The sequence below is a fragment of the Balaenoptera acutorostrata genome, chromosome 1 (assembly GCF_949987535.1).
Source record: "Balaenoptera acutorostrata chromosome 1, mBalAcu1.1, whole genome shotgun sequence".
NCBI lineage: Eukaryota > Metazoa > Chordata > Mammalia > Artiodactyla > Balaenopteridae > Balaenoptera > Balaenoptera acutorostrata.
The window spans coordinates 136929330-136948935 of NC_080064.1; the positions used below are offsets into that span (position 1 = coordinate 136929330).

At 43.2% G+C, this 19606-nt stretch overlaps 1 protein-coding gene across 1 annotated transcript in view; it reads right to left on the bottom strand.

Annotated features, from left to right (window-relative positions):
• Positions 1 to 270: 270 nt before the first annotated feature.
• ASTN1 (astrotactin 1) overlaps positions 271 to 19606 on the bottom strand; it is a 328148-nt gene continuing 308812 nt past the window's right edge. Inside the window, exons 22-23 of the mRNA XM_007165368.2 lie at positions 7890 to 8073; positions 271 to 3886 (exon numbers count right to left, since the gene is read on the bottom strand). Coding sequence (XP_007165430.2) covers positions 3649 to 3886; positions 7890 to 8073 — 422 coding nt within the window. The 3' untranslated portion in view covers positions 271 to 3648. The remainder of the gene's footprint in view (positions 3887 to 7889; positions 8074 to 19606) is intronic.

Below are 19606 nucleotides of genomic sequence, written 5' to 3' on the forward strand. Positions count from 1 at the left end.
TGCAATAAATACATTTCACTGGCTAATTATTTGGAGATGGTAGAAAGAAGATGAGAATAGCTAGTACCTAACAATAAGCTTATAATTTGCTGTGAAGGATTTAACTTTTTTTCTACATAAGATGATGGGCTATAAGGCCTATGTATGTGTCAATAGAATCTAAAGTATAACATTTAAAGCTTTAATAATTCCCCAGTTGGTCTAACCAGATCACTCCGATTATTAAAAGACACAGGTAACATCCACACACCCGACACTTACTGACAGCTTTGTTTATTATTTAGTTGATTATTCCATTTGTATAATCGTACAATGATTCTCTTTTAAACAATACTGCTATACCTGAAGTTGGTCACACTATACTCTCCCTTCCTTCTATAGTAGTAAAGTGGGTTTTTTTCACACTCAGGTTTTTAATGGAACATTTTCGAATATCATGAAGTGCGATTAACTGAAAGTAACGAACGGACCAAACTCCACGGAAAACGACTGCACACTCTGTTAAAGGTCTAGTGCTATTACAGTGGGCCACGTCCATTCAGGAGGAAACACCAGTGGCCTCGTGGGATCCCGGGGCTGGCAGAGTGTTGGTGGGTATAAGCAACTCCCTTTAGACCTGTTTGGCAGCTTGGAAAGTTGAGGTTTAATAGTGGCCCCGTCCATCACCCTTCTAGTCAGAATGGGTTCCTCCAGTCAAACTGTGGGCAGTGTCGTCAGGGTGTGAGCGAGCTTGCCTTCCTTGGGCAAAATCCTCGAGGGAAATCCTCAGTGGGCCCGAGCACTCTCTCCTGCTCCATTCATACTGGCCTTATTTTTAACTTGAAAGTAGGTGGGACCCAGGTATAGAGGTTGTGTGTACAGTGTGCATGTGTGTGTATCGAGTGTGTGTGTGTAGTTTGTGTATTTAATGTGTGTGTCTGTAGTGTGTGTGAGTAGTGTGTGTAGACTGTGTATATATAGTGTGTGTCTGTAGTGTGTGTGTATATTCTGGGTAGTGTGTATAGTGTGTGTGTTGTGTGTGTACAGTGTGTATGTAGTGTGTGTGTATACACTGTGGGTGTAGAGTGTGTGTATGTGTAATGTGTACATCTGTGGCTGCGTGTAGTATGTAGTGTGTGTGTAGTGTGTGTGCCTATGTGTAGTGTGTGTGTTGCGTGTGTAGTGTGTGCATGTGTCTGGTGTAATATGTGTATATACTGTCGAGTGTGTACAGTGTGGGTAGTGTGTGTTTTGTGTGTGTATATACTGTGTAGAGTGCGTGTTGTGTGTGCGTGTGTGCACATACTGTGTGTATGTGTGGAGGGCACAGGGGACACTGAAGGAGGGAGAGGGTCCCGGAGGGAGAAGGACGGGGCTGAGGAGGAAGGGTATCAGGCAGGAGAAACAGACAAAGATGAGGAGGGGCCTGGGGGGAGACAGGAGGAGGGAGGGAAAGCGTGAGCATGCTTTATTTTAATAACACAGAAGGAGGGACAAGGAACGGTGTCCCTGATGCCACTCCCCGGCCCCCCCGCTCTGGCCCAAGGTCCTGGTCCTCTGCTGTGCGGACCCAGCTTTCTGTGCAGACTTGAATAAAGGAGTAGCAGCGGCAAAACCAGCTCTCACCAAGGCCCCGCCCCATTGGCTGGGGTCCCACTGCTGCCTCCTGTACCCCTTCCTCTCCGGTCAAGGCGAGACACTGGCTTCTGAGGCTTTTCACCCACCGCCTGGCATTGACCCCAGGTGGGTCTCAGAGTTTTCTGCCAGCCTTTGCTCTGGAACTGAGGTGGGGGGGGGGTGTTCCAGAGTCGATATACTGTCTTTCCATCTTTCTGCAGAAAGATGCAGAGAGGGGCGTGAGGTCACCTGTGCTTGCAGCCCTGCCATAGGCTCACTGCCAGGCACTGGCGGGGAGAAGGCTTGTGCTGCAGATCCGTGGTCCCAAAGGGCACCCCGGCTGCAGGGTTAGGATGCACTGTGCCCTCCTCCCACTGCAACGCACTGCAGGCATATCTGTACCACGGAGGCAGGGGCCAGGGAGAGCTGCGCGCCCCGGCAGTACGGAAAGCAGAGCTGAGGAGGGCGAGGGGTTAAAATCCTGTGCTCTGGAGTCCACAGCCTGAATTCAAATGGTGGTTCAGGTAGGTAAGAAATGAGCTGTTGTTAGAATTCAGCGATATGTAAAGTGCTTAGCACACAGTAAGCACTCAACAAACAAGCTCTGTCATTCTAACCATTTAGAAAAAATTCAATAGGGCTCAATGACAGGCCTTATAGATTCTGCATCTCCTTCCTGACCTTTCTCTTGTGTTTCCAAATGAGGAGCCCTGGTCAAAGGCAGGGTGGCTGAAGGTGTGTGTTCAGGCCTCTGAGGTGTGTGAGGACAATTAAGGCCATTGCTGGTCCACAGGGCCCTGCAGAGCTCTTTCTGAGAGGCTGGACTTCCCGTTGGCCAGGCCCCCACTTGTGCCAGTGCCAATGCTCGGGGAGCAGGGCAGAAGCAGTGGCCTGGCCCTTACCTGTGGTCAGGGGAGCTCACCTACACCGAACCTCTGCTGCTCCTGGCAACTAGATGGGGGGTGAAAATGGTGGAATCCTCATCTAGAGAAAATGATTTGCAAAACTAGCAACATAACTAAGCAAATTTGGCAAAGGACGGAAGTGTTTTGTGATGGGTAATAACTTGAGTTCACTAAAACACTGACATGGAGGTCTTGACCCATCCTGACCAGAGCGGACATCAGCCAGGACGGATCTGTGCAAGGTAAGCGGCACGGACACCACAGAGAATCCGGGCATGCCATGTGCACTACTGATCTGCAGAAGTTCACCCTGGAGGTACAGGAGTTTTTTTAAAAGAAGAAACTACATTTTTTTTTCTAGAACATGGACTGCTAAACAGACTCCCAGGTAGACTGCTCTGCAGGTGCATTAGACAGGCAGCATTTTATTGCCTCTTAAAGATATATTGTTCAGAGGAGAGGGCAGAGTTCTTCCAGAGGGAGATTTAGTTCCCTTAAAATGGGGGAGGACCTAAAAATCCAGGAGGCCGACGGGGGCCCATAATGGAGGCTAAGTTCACCTTTGCAGCGTGAAGATAGCCGTCGGAAGGGTGGGGAAGGGGGGGAAACCATGAGACTTACACAGGGGCCACCTTCCCAGTTTTCTTGCTGTTGTTGTCTGTGAGCAGAGCTTAGGCTCTTAGTGTGAGAGCTTCCCTAGGACATCTGAGGCTGGGGTCTGAGGCCACTCTACAACTTTCTGGCCTCATCTCTGTCCCCAGGTGCAAGGGACATAGGAACTCAGTGAGCACAGGGTGCACCAACCTGATGGCCCTTTCATGAGAAGCATGGCAGAACCCGAGCAATTTGATGAACCTCTTGGACAAAAAAATGAACAAAACAAATTAACCGCAAAACAAGCCCCAAAGTAATTCCCTAAGAAGAAATTTAGGAAGCCCTGGCTAGCAGGCTTACTGACCACACAGATGGAGAACATGATACCCGAGAAGTTCTGCAGGAAGCAAGGATCACCTTCTCCCTGGTTTAGATGTTGCCTGTGGAGGTTTGAACGTTCCCTTAAAAATATTCAAAATCCACACACCAACCCAGACGTTTCCCCTCCTTTTCTCCTGCTTCCTTTTGGCAGCTGCTCTCTGGCGTCACGGCGCTAGATGTCTTTGCTGGCCCCATAATCGTTGTAAGGGATGCTCAGGGTCTGCTCCTCACACGTCTTCCTAAGGTCCCGGCTGAGCTCTGACCAGTCAAGTCCGTAGGGCTTGATCTCGCTGTAGCGGCAGCCCAGGTACTTGAGGGGGCTGCGTCGCAAGCTTATCCTGGGTTCCTGAAGGAGTCCATTGCACCAGCTGCTGAGATCCCCCAGCTGAGAAAGGATGAGGCCAGCTTTCCTACGGAGCAAGCATGGAGTATGCTCAGGTTAGAAAGAAGAGAAGGCAGGAAAGGTACACAGTGTGAGACTTTAAACTTCAAGAGGGAAGAGCCCCGTTTATTTTGCTTACTGTGCCATGGTTGGCACTTAGAAGAGGGGGGAACCTCCATAAATACGTGTCAAGAAAATGAATGAATGAATGGAAGAATGAATGAATGAATGAAATAATTAATTAATAAAGATGGACGAGCAAAGTAGGGCACCGAAATGGAAACAAAGAAACAAAATGCAATAAGGACAAATAAAGAAGAGAAAATGGCATACTTTAGTGGGAATTTATGCTCTTTTAAAATCATAGAGCTGACAAATCAGATCAATTTACTTTAAAGCCAGTAATTTATCACCATTAAATGACAAATAATGTGTTTGACTGGGTATTTTTCCCTTTTCAAGGGTATTTCTGAACTGAGTAGAAGCAGCCAATATATTGCACTTTGGAGGATATCAAGTGTAACTAATTATGCCTGTATGAAGGTAATTATAGTGTAATAAGGGCACGAACAATAATGCCCTCAGTGCACATGGACACAGGGTCTTTCTTTGGGAAAATGCAGACTCTCAGTGGCACGCATCACCTACTTAACCCCCAGGTGAGCTCCTGCTCTGTTCTGCAATCTCCCTCGGAAAGTCAGGAGGCCAGTGCCATTGAGACCCCTGAGACCCCATCCAAAGAGTGGGAAGAAGAGGAGGTGATGAGAGGGCACCTGAGCTGTTGCAGATCCCTGAGAGAATGGGAGGAGGAGGGCAAGGTCTCCCCAAGTTCACACACGCTGGAAAGGAGTGATCCCACTGGGCCAAGGATAGAGTGTGAGACCCCCTGCGCGTAGCTTGGGCAAGCGGGCTATCGCCAGGATCTAGCTCACCGGTGTTCGGCTTCTTCTTGGCATCTACTTCTGGTGTTAGAGACGGGACTGCCTGATAGCCAGTTCTCAGCCCGCACTGGCTTTGACTCTGAACACTTAGGATAAGTGAAGGAACGGGGATCCCCTCATTTAGCTGTGTTCTTTCCCTTCTTCAAAAAACCATGGGTGACCAGGGACCCATGAAAGAATAGTCTCTTATTCCAACAAGCCCATGGTGAGGCTCTAAAATCTGTTCTGGAAAGTTCAATGAACAGGACCCCTTGCAGTATTTATCAACTGCTAGGCTAACTTCACATGTGAGGAAGCATCTCTTTTCTAATTCAATCAACAATTCTTTCCAGAAACTGGAAGTTTCTTCACCAAGTTTAGAATGAGCTCTCAAGAACAAGAAGCACATTCATTTCATGCCTCTTCTTCCGTCCTGGCTACAAGCATTGCAAGGGGTGAGCTCACCGCATTCCTAGGAGGGCAAGCGAGAGACGGGCGGGGATGACGGACGTTGGAAGCAAGGTGTTGAGCTGTGGCAGCAAAGTCAAGGGACCAAGAGAGTGTGAGGTCATCGGAGGCCAGTCAAGTTTTCTCCCACTGCAATGGTGGGTCAGAGAAAATCAAACAAACACTCTGCCGACTAAGTCACATCTTATGCAGATTGCCTCTCCTCTGCCCATCAGCCTCTGCCGTTTGGCCAAGCAGGCTTTCCAAAAGTCGTCATCAACAGGGACTTTGGTGGCCTTCCTCTTAATCTATCCTGCTGCATGTCATTAGCTGTTGACACATTCTTGGGATGTGGACAGAGGGGGAGAGAAGAAAGAGTAATGGGCAGCATCTGCCTCATCTTGAAGAAATGGATAAAGGAACACATCCTAGCCATCCTTTCAAACAAATGGATTTAATTAGCCCATGGAGTTTTTTGTGGCTATTTTCATTGCTCACTTTTTAAAAAAGATAATAATTAATTTGGGTATGTCGTTGACCATCTCAGAGCCTTCTTCTTTCTTAAGAGCAATGCAACCAGTGTTGTCCTCAAAGTATTTCAACTCTCATGGAGGCTTCCATGAATTTTAATGGAATTGGATTTAACTGAAGCAAGGGAATACTTTCTGCTTGCTTGCAGGGCGTATGTACCCTCTGACCCTTTTGTATTTATTCTCACAACTAACTCCAAAGTGGGTTGAAGTATCTCAAGGCAGGAGACTTCTTGTTTCCTGTGGTTCTACCCCAGATCCATGATACTGAAAAGCAAAACTTGATTTTCCACAAGCTAATGAAACTACAATTTTTCCCCCTAATATATAGCCTTAAAAAAAACCAGTATTACACATGAAAGAGTCTCCTGGGAAGACTCTTGAGAGCCTTCTCTTTTTGAGAAGACAGTGTCAAGTCAGCAGCAGGCCTTACTTTACAACGAGATCCACATTTTTTTTCCCCTGCTCACTTTCTTCATTAACCAATTTTCCTTCTGACTCTTGAGTTACAAGAGAAAAAATTTTAAAAGCAGTCCAAATTCCCTTGGAAATCAAGATGATGTATGCAATGTTAGTGCTATTCAAATTGTGACATTTATGCTCCCTGACAAAGAACTGCATATATGTACTCAATAAATGTCAGAAGGAGGGAGGAAGGGAGCAGGAAAGGGAAGGGGGAGGAGGGAGCATGAAGGGAACTGGGGAGAGAGCTGGAGAGAGGGGATGGTATTAGGTAGGAGTAATAATAAGGGCGGGAGTAATGGTAAGGTAAGGAGTAGGGAGGCTATTTCTTAATATATATCTACCTTCTAACCCAGGGTTTGCTTTTTACCAAAACTGAGACAGAACAAATTAAAGGCCCCTTATGTATTTCCCTCTGTGTCCTGTCCATAGCCATGGCATCTGTTTGCCCAAGAATAACCAACCTTTATAAACTTTGGGAAATAATTTATGGAATGCAGAAAGTTTCTTCCTGACCTTACACATAAAATCATTTTATTTTAGGAAGGTAATCCTAAATTTTCTCCTTTCCTCAAAAGTAAGAAAATAGGCAGCAGGGCGGGGGATGTCCTGTACAATGGTCTTCTAGGAAAGTTTATAAATTCAGGTCATAAGAGGCATCCTGAGACTTAAGTCTCCTTTTCAATTGATCAGATGTCAGACAAATGGGATGACTTTTGGGTGATACTTTTATTGATCCCTTTTGGCAGGAGAGCAAGAATTCTGAGTGCCAGAGGATCCTACTGTATTGATTTTCTTCATTTATTTTCTTCCTCTCTTTCTTTCTCTTCTTTCCTTCCTTCCCTCCCTCCCTCCCTCCCTTCCCCTATTTTTTTTTTTTTCTTTATAAACTCCTAAATAGTTTGGGGACATATAAGTTTGGGGACATTCCATGTGAAAAGCCTCTTCACTGTGTTTATCTGAAAATCTTAGTATTTCTAGAGAAATCTTCTCTTCTCAGAGGAGCAATACACAGCCATGTTGAATGGAACAAACGAAAGGTGTTATCTCTACGCATTCTTCCCATTCCTCTCTTTCCAAGAACTCTATCTGGGTTATATAACCTAAAAGCAGGGGTACTGAGTATTAGGAAGTTGTAGCCTCGGGGCCAGGGCAAGTTGGCAAACACTACATTATCCTAACTTTGGCCAAGTTAGATGTCAAGATGGGTCATTGGCTACCCCCATTCTGCTTTTCAAGAGAATGTAGAATTTAGCTCGAAATACATCTGTATAATGCATATAACATACGTAGAGTTCATATGCAGTAAATATTTTGGGATAACCTCTTCAATAATATTCCTAATTTTCTTTCAAAAGACTAAGCTTTTGGCTCCTACAGTTTAGCCTTTGGAATGCTGTGTCAGCATGATAAAGAGGGGGTAAAACAGCTCAAGGGCAAAGGTTTTTTCAGAGTTCAGGAAATGCATTCATGGCTTGACTTAAATACAGTGTAAATACAGCTTATCCATAACTAATCAGTATGAACTGAGCTGTCTAAAAGCACAGGACTTACAGCAGCTAAGCTCACCCAGGATATCTGCAAATTCATGAATGCAGTATTATAGTGGAAGAGGTACAAAATTTCAAAAAGCTGAGGTTCTTTAAAAGAGATAATGAAGCGTATTGATTACCTGGGGCCTAATTCATCCTCACACCGCCAGGTGAATTCTCCAAAACTCTCATAATGCTGGTTATAGTGGTAGAGGACTCGATGGAGGGTGGGGGAACCCAGATCCAGAAGGGTGTTGTAGGCGGTCTGCTGCTCCTTCCCACTGGTATAGCCATTGAAGAGATTGTAGATCTTGTCTGCTATTTCTGAGGATGGGAGAAAAGGCCAATAAATAAGATTTTATACATACATATATATATATATATATATATATATATATATATATATATATATATATATATATATATATACATATATACACACACACACATATACATATATATATATACACATATACATAAATGATTATAAATACAGGCATGTAGGTGTGTATATGCATGTATATGTGTGTGTATATATACATGCATGTGTGTGTGTGTGTGTGTGTGTGATATTACTCAAAGAATACTGAACCTACTGCCCTGTCAGGTTTCAGTTTTCTCTTCTATAAAATGAAAGGCTTCAAATAGAATCTCTCTAAGGTCAATTTCGGTGATAATATTCTTTGTCTTCACCCATGTTTCCTAATAATACAGAGCCTGAGGCAAGAGCTCATAGATTGAAACTTTATTGGCAAATGCAATCCCAGAGAAGGAGAAGGGAGGACAGAGAGAAATGAGGCAGGAAAGGAGGCAGAGTGAAGATAAGAAATTGCTCTAAGGAGCTGATGGCCATGTTTTGCAGGAGAGGATGTATGAAGCTATTGGATCCTCACTGGTCCATCTGGGGGAGAATAGAAGACGACTTTATATCCAGCTCCCATTCAGGATTGGTCCATGGGGACTTTTCACATTTGCCCCCATGAGGCATTAACTCCCCTGCACCTCTAGGCTGCATGCCTGGGTACAAAGTGGGTCCTGCAAAAGCAATGGGGAAGCCCTGGGCAGCCGGGAGCAGCCTTCGGCTCAGGGATGAAGTCAGGAACTGTCAGGTCACGCCTCCAGCAACGTGAAGAACCTGGAGTAGCCACAGTGCCAAAAGCGACCCGGTCCCGTGACTGCAGGAATGCAGGTCTTTTTGCTAGGGCCACCCAGACAGGTAGGAAGGCAAGCTTGCAGATCTGTGCTACCATGTACGTTGAATCCAGTGCATTCTGCGGTTCCAAACGAGTGATCTTTTGGCTTAACTTATACCTCTTACATTTCTGCCTCCAAGGTATACATTGCTAAGATTGAACTTGGTGATGTGGCAAAGTGGCAATGAATTTGTGTAGCCATGGCATTTTTTCCTGTGGAGCTCAAAGCACTTTATCATTAAATATTTTCTCATTAAACCTGTCAGAAAGGAGATTTGTTGACATTTTCTTCCTAAACAGCTGGGAACTGAGATCTGGAGAGCTTTGTCTCAGATCCAGTGTTAAATCTGGGGATGAAGAGACTAAGTCTACAGGCTTCTGAGCCAGACTTGGCCCACTTGACCCCCTGTTAGCCTAAAGGCCCTGATCCCTTGTCACCACTCCAAGTGAATTCAAGGCTGCTGGTGACGACTGAGTCATCATTTTAAGAGTTTCCTGGGTTGGAATGAATAAAATTTCTACCTCTACTCTGCCCAAGCATTGCAATAATTTCCCTTTTTGTCTATCTTGCCCATTGCCTATGAAAACAGGAGCCAGACCTTACTTCCTCAGTGTCTTGAGTGGCAAGAACAAGGCCAGACAAAATAATAGATCAAAAAATGTTAGCTAAATGAATGAAATTTATGACCTTGGCAGTCATTTGAATCCACTTTGGTGGAGGGTTTCTGGTGATATATCTCCAGACCTGGGTTGTACCAACCCTTTAGCAATTAAACCCTTGTAACCAGCATCTTTAAGCTGCAATAAAAATAACTTCAGCTGAGAAATCCATTCAGGTTTTCAGGACTTTAAAATCCTCAGGTTGTTAAAATAAGATCAAGAGATAAAGTAGACAGTGATTTAGACTATAAAGATCTCTGGTATTTATTATATAGAATATAAAGAATATAAATAAAAATTATATAGAATATAAAGAGCTCTGGTATTTATGTATTAACAGCCTATTGATTGCCCAGAACTTTACATGTGTGAATTCTAATCCTCATACCATGACTGCACAATGAATACGAATGTCTTTGTGCTACAAATGAGGCCAGGTTGCCTGCCCAAGGTCATATAGCCAGTGTGGGCTGGAGTCAAGCTTTAAAACTCTATCTATCTTCCATTGCTCTTTTGCACCTATGCTCAGGGGATGGTAGTGTTTAACCAATTTAAGATACAGGAGGCAGGGTCTTGGGGGATGCTTTCTGGGGTGACTAGTTCTGGTAGAGGACATTGCCCTGGCTGGCCCATAAATGCCAAGTAAGAGAGAGTCCTAGTAGATATGCAGGGAGTCTGTCATTTCTGGAGTAGAAATGGAAAGAAGCAGAAGGACTATTCTAAGAGCTGTGCTTGTTCACTGGGAGGCAGGGAGTACGTACTTAGAGAAGAATGACCAGCAGTGCAGAAACGCAGGTGAACAGACCAGAGCCCAGACAGGGAGGTTCGGGGTTCCTTCTACCATCCTTTTACTGCTGTCAATCTGTTCTTATTTCCAGTGATGGGACATAGCATCCCAGGCCTAAGGACCTGGTTGTGACAGTCTGCTGAGCAACAGTGATGACTGAGAAGGTGTTCTCTGGCATATTTACTATTCTCCTAACACAACAGTAATATACAGCTAGAGTAGGCTAATGCTTCCTGTTAGCAGAAGCATTTGTGACTGAGACCAGGTGGGATAGTCACAGTTTCTACAATAAATCTCCTAAAACCAAGATAATCTAACGCCAGGGTGTGCTTAAAAGGCTTCATCGGTAAATGGGATATTATATTCAGAAAGATCTACACGCTAGGCTCCTAGAGACCAAGTATTTCTGGCCCCTCTTACCTCCACTGAGGGAATTTATGGATATTATTTCATTAGCCTTCATAGCATCTCAAGAATTCACTAACTCAAAGAAAGTTAAAGACTATAAGATATTTTTGGTTATCATTTAACCCAGCTTTCAGCTTCACAGAAGTCTTGAGTTTTCCAAAATAGGTATCTGTCTTCCCTCTCTTTGACATGCATGGTGTTCAGGAATATTTAAAATGCAGGTGAAGAGATGGCAGGGTGTTTACATACACAGCTTCATCACAAAAAAAAAAAAAAAAAAAAAAAGAGAAGGGAGCCAAGATCTCTCGGGCATCAGAATAAATGAACAGGGCTGGGACTGAAGGCTTCAGACCCAAAGGTATGGTTAAGAATAGGCACCATGACATCAAATGGAGTTGGGCTCCACTACTCTAGCTGTGTGGCCTTGGACATGTTACTTAACCTCTCTGGGTTTTAGTTTCCTTGTCTGTTCAGTGATGGTTAATAACACATATCCTCCAAGATTATTGTGAGGCTAAAAGTGATATCGAATGTAAAACATTTCTTTAGCACGATGCCTGGACAAAGCAAATACACTTTTATTCATTAATTCATTCCATAAATATTTTTACTGAGTGCTTACCATGTGCTTGACATTTTTCTAGGTACTTGGCTACACCAGGGAGAAACTTTGACAAAAGTCCTCATCCTATGACACTTACACTCTGGTGGTAGGACACATTCAGTTAAGCAATAAACATAATAAATAAGTAAAATACAGTGTGTTAGAAAGTGGGAAAAAGTAAAACAGGGGAAGGAAGATTGGGAGTGCTGGATGGGGCATTGCAATTTTAAATAGAGGGCTATCACTGAAAAGATGACATTCAAGCCATGGCTTGGAGGAGGGGAGAGAATGATCTGTGAGGATATCTGGGGTACAGCATAGGAGGGAGAGGAAATGCCAGCACGGAGGGCCCCCAGCTATGGTGTGCAGCAGATCTGAAAGCAGCAATAAGCCATGGTGTTTGGAAGTGAGTGAGGGGGAGAGTTGGGCAATAGCAGATATTATTTTTTTAAATTACTGTTACTGGTTCTCTACTAGATCATGCTTTTCCCAATGCCATGAGACAGAGAGAGACTGAAACACAAGAGTCCAAGAGTGGGGAAACAGTCTTATTTAAATGAGAGGAGTGACTCTAGGGGCAGAAGGGAGCTTTCTTATCCCCCAGCAGTGGTTGCTCTTTTTCCTATGAAATAAGAATCCTGGGAAGCACCTATACCTTCTGCCAATGGCTTCCTTGGCTGCTGTAACAAAAGTCTCCTGAATGGAGGTCCTAAGTCATCATTTGCATTATTTCGGGGGGAGCTACCTGAAACCCCAGTCTGTCCCCACACTGAAGTAACTGACCATAGAATTCCACATGAAAACTTGAGGACAATGAATCCCAACTGGCTTTACATTTTTGTTATTCTAAGCACTGTCCAAATTGCAAAGCCCCTTTCCCCCATCCTCCAAGTCTCTCTGTCCTCTCCCCTACCCTTCTCTCCCCGTGCTGCTCTGTGCTTCCTTCACACCAATGATTCTCAAACTTGAGAATTAAACTCGATTCACAACCTGGAAGGCTTGTGAAAGCACAGATTTCTGGTTCCCACTGGAGCTCCTGATCCAGTAGGTCTCAGTTGGAACCTGAGTATTGGCATATCTAACAAGTTCCAAGGTGACACCGATGCTGCTGGTCTGGACCACACTTTGAGCACCACTGTTCTGTACTCACTCATTCTCTCAAAACTTTCTTACTTCCTCTGGGACCAACACTGTTACATGGCAACCAACTCTCCCTTCACCCTTGACCTTGGCACACACGCTTCCTTCCCTCCATATCCCTGTGTTGGCTGAAACCTGCACGACACCTTCTCCAGTATTGAGGGATCCTTCTCATACCCCAGAAAAGAGCCATCTCCCCGAAAACAATTATTTCTCTCAATATATGTAAAAGTCCCTCCACTTTAAAAACTTACCTGTCTCTTTCTATTTCCCACCACTCACTTCCTGACTATGCTTCTCCAGACATGGCAGAATCTAGCATCTGGTGATCTTCTCCACCTCATTTCTTATCACCATTTTGGGTGACTTCAATGCCAAAATGAAAGGCCTGCTTAAGTCTAGAGACTCCCCCATCATCAAAGCCAATCACTGGGCTGAGAACTTCTCCATCTCTGAAATAATAAATCCAAATATCACGTATGTACTGTGAACACAACCTCTTTTCATGGTTCCTATACTTCTTATTGCTACCAGATCTGTTCTTCAGTGACAGAAACCCCAAGTCCTTTGACATCTTCATTCACTCCAGGCATCAGTCCTGTATTTACATCCTTGTCTACCTAACCTGATCTACACGGCCCATTGCTAGTGTCCTCAACTAGCTTGCTCCATCTTCTGCCTTTCCTTTACCTTCACATAGGCTGCCAGGGTCTGCCAGGGAAAAATCACAAGCAGCTGAACTAGGTGGTCTTGCTTGCATTCCCTGAGCACTTTGGACACACCTCTATACATCACTTTTCACAATATAGGATAAGGTTAGAATAACTCTTCTTTCTCTCATGCTCCACATCCAGTCCATTTAGCAAATCCTTTTGGTTCTACCATCAAAATAATTCAGAATTGGACCACTTCTCATCACCTATATCCTGATCATTCTAGTTTAAAACAATATCATCTTTCCTCTGTATTCCCAGAGGCTTCTAATCGGTCTTCCCACTTCCACCTTGGACCCAATATTTGGAGTCCACGCTCAACAAAGCAGACAAAACGATCCTGTAACATTAAGTCTGATTATGTCATTCTTCTGCCCAAAGTTTTCCAGGCCTTCCCATCCCAGTCCCTAGCAGAATCCCATTGCCTACTCTGATGACCAAGCACTACAGGATCTGCCCCACAGCCTCTCAGAGCTCCTCTCCTGCTCCTTTCCTTCTCATCATCTTTCTCACCAGAGGAGCCTCCTTTCTCTTCTTCAAACACGCCAAGGATGTCTGCACTGCGGCTCCTCTACTGGAATGAACCACCTCCAGATAACTGTGAGTTTTCCTCCTTCTCTTTCTTCCCAGCCCACTCTAGTTGAAATTCTACCCCCTGCACTTCCTAAACCATTTCCCTGCTTATATATCTCCATAACGTATATCACTATCTGAAATATTATTTATTTTGCTACTTTTTTGCTTTGTCACCCTTGCTTAAATATAATCTCCATGAGGCAGGGGAATTTTGCCCCCAATGCCTAGACCAGATATTTAGTAAGGGCTTAAAAAATAAGTAGTCTGATTTGATAAATTCATGAAATCTGATTATAAAGTTCTTGAAAATAGATTCTGAGCCTAGTTCTTTTTGTTTCTTCAGCATCTAACACCAGGCTGTGGTATAAATTAATAAATGACTGTGGAAGAAGCAAATGAAGAAATGGATAGGATTTATGTTTGGCATCAGGAAGGGAGGATGGATGTTGGAGGAAAGATGGATGAGAACTAGCTTTCACTTAGTGAAGCCACATGAAGAACCCTTGAAGGTCATGCCCCAACCTAGAGACTAGGTTGACCTTATTACTGACTCTAGCCTTTCCTGCTGGGAAAAGGGTGTTTTCAGTAAAACATGGGTAGAAACTTCCTTGCTCAGTGACTTTACTGTCATGAGGCAGTAAAATTCTTCATAGAAAATATCTAGTTTAGGAAAATGATCATATAAGAAATAGGGTCTGGACTGACATGTACACACTGATGTGTATAAAATTGATGACTAATAAGAACCTGTTGTATAAAAAAATAAATAAAATAAGATTAAAAAAAAAAAAGAAATAGGATCTGGCTTTCTGCTAGATAATTAGGAGCTGAGGTCATGCTCTGGGTCACTTAAAAGGTAATTCCCATTTGTCACTAGTTGTAAACTCAACCCAAGTGAGCTATATTTATGATCTCCATGTGGGTTTGAAGGAGGCAAAGCATATGTATTTTGGTATAACGGCCAGGCCTGTATTAATTTGCAAGGATGTCCTCAATTAGTCTAACTCATTAATCTCCACATCTGCCGGATACAGGACTCCTTTCTGGCTGAAGGATAATGGGACCTGGGAATGTTATTTCATTCTCTCAGCATTAAATTGCTTCTCGTGCTCCTAGCTGGTCTGCTGGGATTTCAGAAAGTCTTCTTTTTCAGGGAGCACAAATGGTCAGAAGCACATCTTGATATGCTTTGGGGACTAGAATTAACACAAAGAAGCCTCATAGAGAAATAGTATAGTGGTCTCTCCTGGGCAGATTATTCTTTGTTGGCCACTCTTTATTCCAGAGTTGCTTCTATCCATCTATTCCTGCAGGTGGCATTGTGTGGCATCTCTCCTACGTGCTAATCACCCCACTGATGTCCAACCAGCCTGCTGCCTATTCAGCAAACAAGTCCAAGGTGCCTACCACTGCTGGCAAGGACATCAGCAAATTCTCCAAAACAGAAATAGCTGGGACACCTTCTCATCACCTGTTCTTACTCTGGCTTGGAGTAAGAAATCAGCAGATGATGAAATTAGTGTAACTTGGGTCCTTCCCAGTCTCTCATCTAGGTGTTTTCAACCCCAGACGCTGCTTTCATCATCAAGGGATTTCAGAGACCTTCAAAAGTCATTCAGTCCATACCCTACAAGCCAGGCAACACTCACTCCAGAGAGAAGCACATTTGTCTTATACTTAAAGGTCTCCATTCTACTCTAACATCTCAGTGGACACCAATAATCCTGAAAAGGAGAATTATTTTTCTATATAACTTAACACTATTTTTTAATGTATTGATATGTCTTTTCTTCATCAGTATTGAGAGACAAAGAAAGGTTTTCAGTCTTTTACATAATAATCCTCTAAAAATCTAATTTAACATTGCAAGCAAAATAAGGATTGATGTCAAATAATGAGTCTGAGCGCAGGCCCTGTAAGATGCTAGCTTTGCGACCCTGGTCAGCTTACTTACTCTGCTCTGAATCTCAATGTCTACATCTATAAGATGGGGGCAACATTCTATTTATTCAGTAAATATTTATTAAGTTTAGTTAGGTCCCATTTGTTTATTTTTGGTTTTATTTTCTTTACTCTACGAGGTAGGTCAAAAAAGATCTTGCTGTGGTTTATGTCAGAGTGCTTTTCCTATGTTTTCCTCTATGAGTTTTATCGGGTCCGGTCTTACATTTAGGTCTTTAATCCATTTTGAGTTTATTCTTGTGTGTGGTGTTAGGTAGTGTTCTTTTTTTTTTTTTTTTTTTTTGGTAGTGTTCTAATGTCATTCTTTTACATGTAGCTGTCTAGTGTTCCCAGCACCACTTATTGAAGAGGTTGCCTTTTCTCCATTGTATATTTTTGCCTCTTTTGTCATAGATTAGGTGACCATAGGTGCATGGGTTTATCTCTGGGCTTTCTATTCTGTTCCTTTGATCTATATTTCTGTTTTTGTGCCAGTATCATACTGTCTTGATTACTGAGCTTTGTAGTATAGTTTGAAGTCAGGGAGCCTGATTCCTCCAGCTCTGTTTTTCTTTCTCAAGATTGCTTTGTCTATCTGGGATCTTTTGTGTTTCCATGCAAATTGTAAAAGGAAACCATAAACTAGACAAAAGGACAACCCTCAGAGTGAGAGAAAATATTTGCAAATGAAGCAATGGACAAAGGATTAATCTCCAAAATATACAAACAGCTCATGGAGCTCAATATAAAAAAAAACCCAATAAAAATATGCGCAGAAGACCTAAACAGACCTCTTTCCAAAGAAGACATACAGATGGCCAAGAGGCACATAAAAAGATGCTCACCATCACTAATTATTAGAGAAATGCAAATCAAAACTACAATGAGGTATCACCTCACACAGGTCAGAATGGCCATCATCAAAAAATCTACAAACAATAAATGCTGGAGAGGGTGTGGAGAAAAGGGAACCCTCATACACTGTTGGTGGGAATGTAAATTGATACAGCCACTATGGAAAACAGTATGGAGGTTCCTTAAAAAACTAAAAATAGAACTACCATATGACCCAGCAATAACACTACTGGGCATATACCCTGAGAAAACCATAATTCAAAAGGACACATGTATCCCAATGTTCACTGCAGCACTATTTACAATAGCCAGGACATGGAAACAACATAATTTCCAATGACAGATGAATGGATAAAGAAGATGTGGTACATATATATACAATGGAATATTACTTAACCATAAAAAGGAATGAAGTAGGGTCATTTGTAGAGATGCAGATGGACCTAGAGTCTGTCATACAGAGTGAAGTAAGTCAGAAAGAGAAAAAAAAATATCATATAGTAAAGCATATATGTGGAATCTAGAAAAATGGTACAGGTGAACCTATTTGCAGGGCAGGAATAGAGACACAGACATAGAGAATGGACATGTGGACATGGGGGGGAAGGAGAGGGTGGGACAAATTGGGAGATTAGGATTGACATACATACACTACCATGCGTAAAACAGATAGATAGTGGGAACCTGCTATAAAGCACAGGAAGCTCAGCTTGGTGCTCTGTGATGACCTAGATGGGTGGGATTAGGGGTGTGGGAGGTCCAAGAGGGAGGGGATATATGTATACATATAGCTGATTCACTCTGCTGTACAGCAGAAACTAACACAACACTGTAAAGCAATTATCCTCCAATAAAAATAAATAAATACATAAATACATAAATAAATAAATATTTATTGAGTTCCTACTCGAGAACAAACTCTATGCGTGGTTAATGATCTTAACAGAGACATTGACTGATGCTGGAAGTTTAGGTTGGGAAAGTTTCAATAAGAGAAATATTGTGTCTAAGCTGATGTGCTAGTAGCCTGAAAATCATCTTGTTCATGGCTCCTGACTCCAGTTGTATCAGGTTGACCATGAGGGACACAATCCCACAATGTATACTCCTTAATATTTACTGAATACTTACTACTGGACAGGCACTTAAAAAACACTTTACATAAATTCACTAATTTAACTCTCACTAGAAACTTATTATCTAGGGTACCATTATTCCCCCACCCCATTTTACAGAGTAGTAAACTGAGGCACAAGGTGAAGTAACCTGCTCAAGGTCAAGTAGTTAGATGGTAGAGCAGAAATTTGACCCTGGGTGGTCTGACTCCAGAGTCTAAGTTTCCTGGAACGAGTCAGTCACCATGTTCCTTTCTAAGTATTAGGGACATAATCATAGGCAAACAGAGACCAGAACTCTGCTCTCATGGAACTCACTGTCTAATGAGGTAAATAGATATTGAACAAGGCATTATAATAACAAACTGAGATAAATGTTCTGAAGGAAAGAAACACGGTACTATGAGGGCATCTAGCAGTGGCCCTGGACCCCTTCCGTACTGAGGAAGGACACTTGCTCTGCGGTCTGCAGGCTGAGAGGAGTTAATCCGTGAAAGGGGTGGAACTGGAGAGTATTTGAGGTAGTGAGACTAACATGTGCAAAGGCTCCGTGTTGGAAATGGAAATGGTGTGTTGGAGGAACTGAGAAAGGCACTGAGGCTTCAGGAAATACAGAGATTGATGGGGAGTGTGGGCAAGAAGAGGCTGGTGAAGTGGGCAAGGGCCCCTCCGTTTAAGTCCTAATATGCCTGTTACATATTTTGATCTTCATCACAAGAGGAATAGCAATCCATTAAAGAGTTGTAAGAAGAGGCGTTAATATGATCAGATTTCTGTGTTGAAAATAACAGTGCCTTTAACATGCTATGCATGTTAAATGAGGCAATAAATGAAAGTCCTTTCAGAAGGTGTAAAGTGCTACAGCATCAGTGATTTTAATTAAAGTAGGTCTAGGTCTCTCTACCCACTGTGACTTTGCATCACCCTTTGAACATTGTGGGATTGTGTCAACTCATAGCCAACTTCATACAGCTGGAGTCAGGAGCCACAGTTAAGGTGATTTGAGGGGTACCACATGCCAGCTTGGCAACAGCATTTCTCTTATTGAAACTTGCACAACCTAAACTTCTAGCATCAGTCACCATCTCTGTGAATGTGCGTATGCTATCGGTCCATTAGCAGTCCAACTGTTAATAGAAATTACTGGTTGATCAGATCACTTTAACTGGTGCCAGAGCCCCACAGAAGCGGTGCCCAAGAGAGTTAAATTCTGGTTGTGGAGGGGACGTAATACGCCTTAGAGCAAGTGACGATATCAAGACCTCCAGGCAGCTTCATGAGGAGAAGCAGCAGCGAGAAGTGTGCTATCCGTGTAATGGATGTTGACTGAAAACAAACTCTTCCTAATTGACAGGGGCTCATTCTGGTGCACTGAAGAGGGACAATTCTTTACCAAAGAACTGGTCCATAACAACTCTAAAATATAGAATGAAGATTTTGACACATCTTCGGTAGGGAGGGAGGGACATAGCAATTAATTCTAAATCTGTAGTCTTCCTAGGCTGTAATTCAAAATAATCTTTCAGATGTACCAAAAAATATGAAGAGAGTAAGTTATCCGATCAGCATCCTGAGGGCAGAGGTCACAGGTACTAAAGCACCTGGTACCATGTACCTAAGCACCTGATGTATCGCCATGTGTGTCTGGGGTTTTCACCAGTATCTCCTACTGGCTCTCTGACTTACAGACTATGTGGAATAACGGGATGCAATGCAGATTTCTGCCAGAGGCAGAGGTTGAGGAGTTCCTGGAAAGGAGATGCTCCTGTCCTGAGCCTTGAATTCTCCCCCTTCCCTGCTGAACTCCAGGTTGTTCTGTTTGACCCTCTTGCTCCCCCTTTCCCCATGGCGAGGGGAGGTCCCTG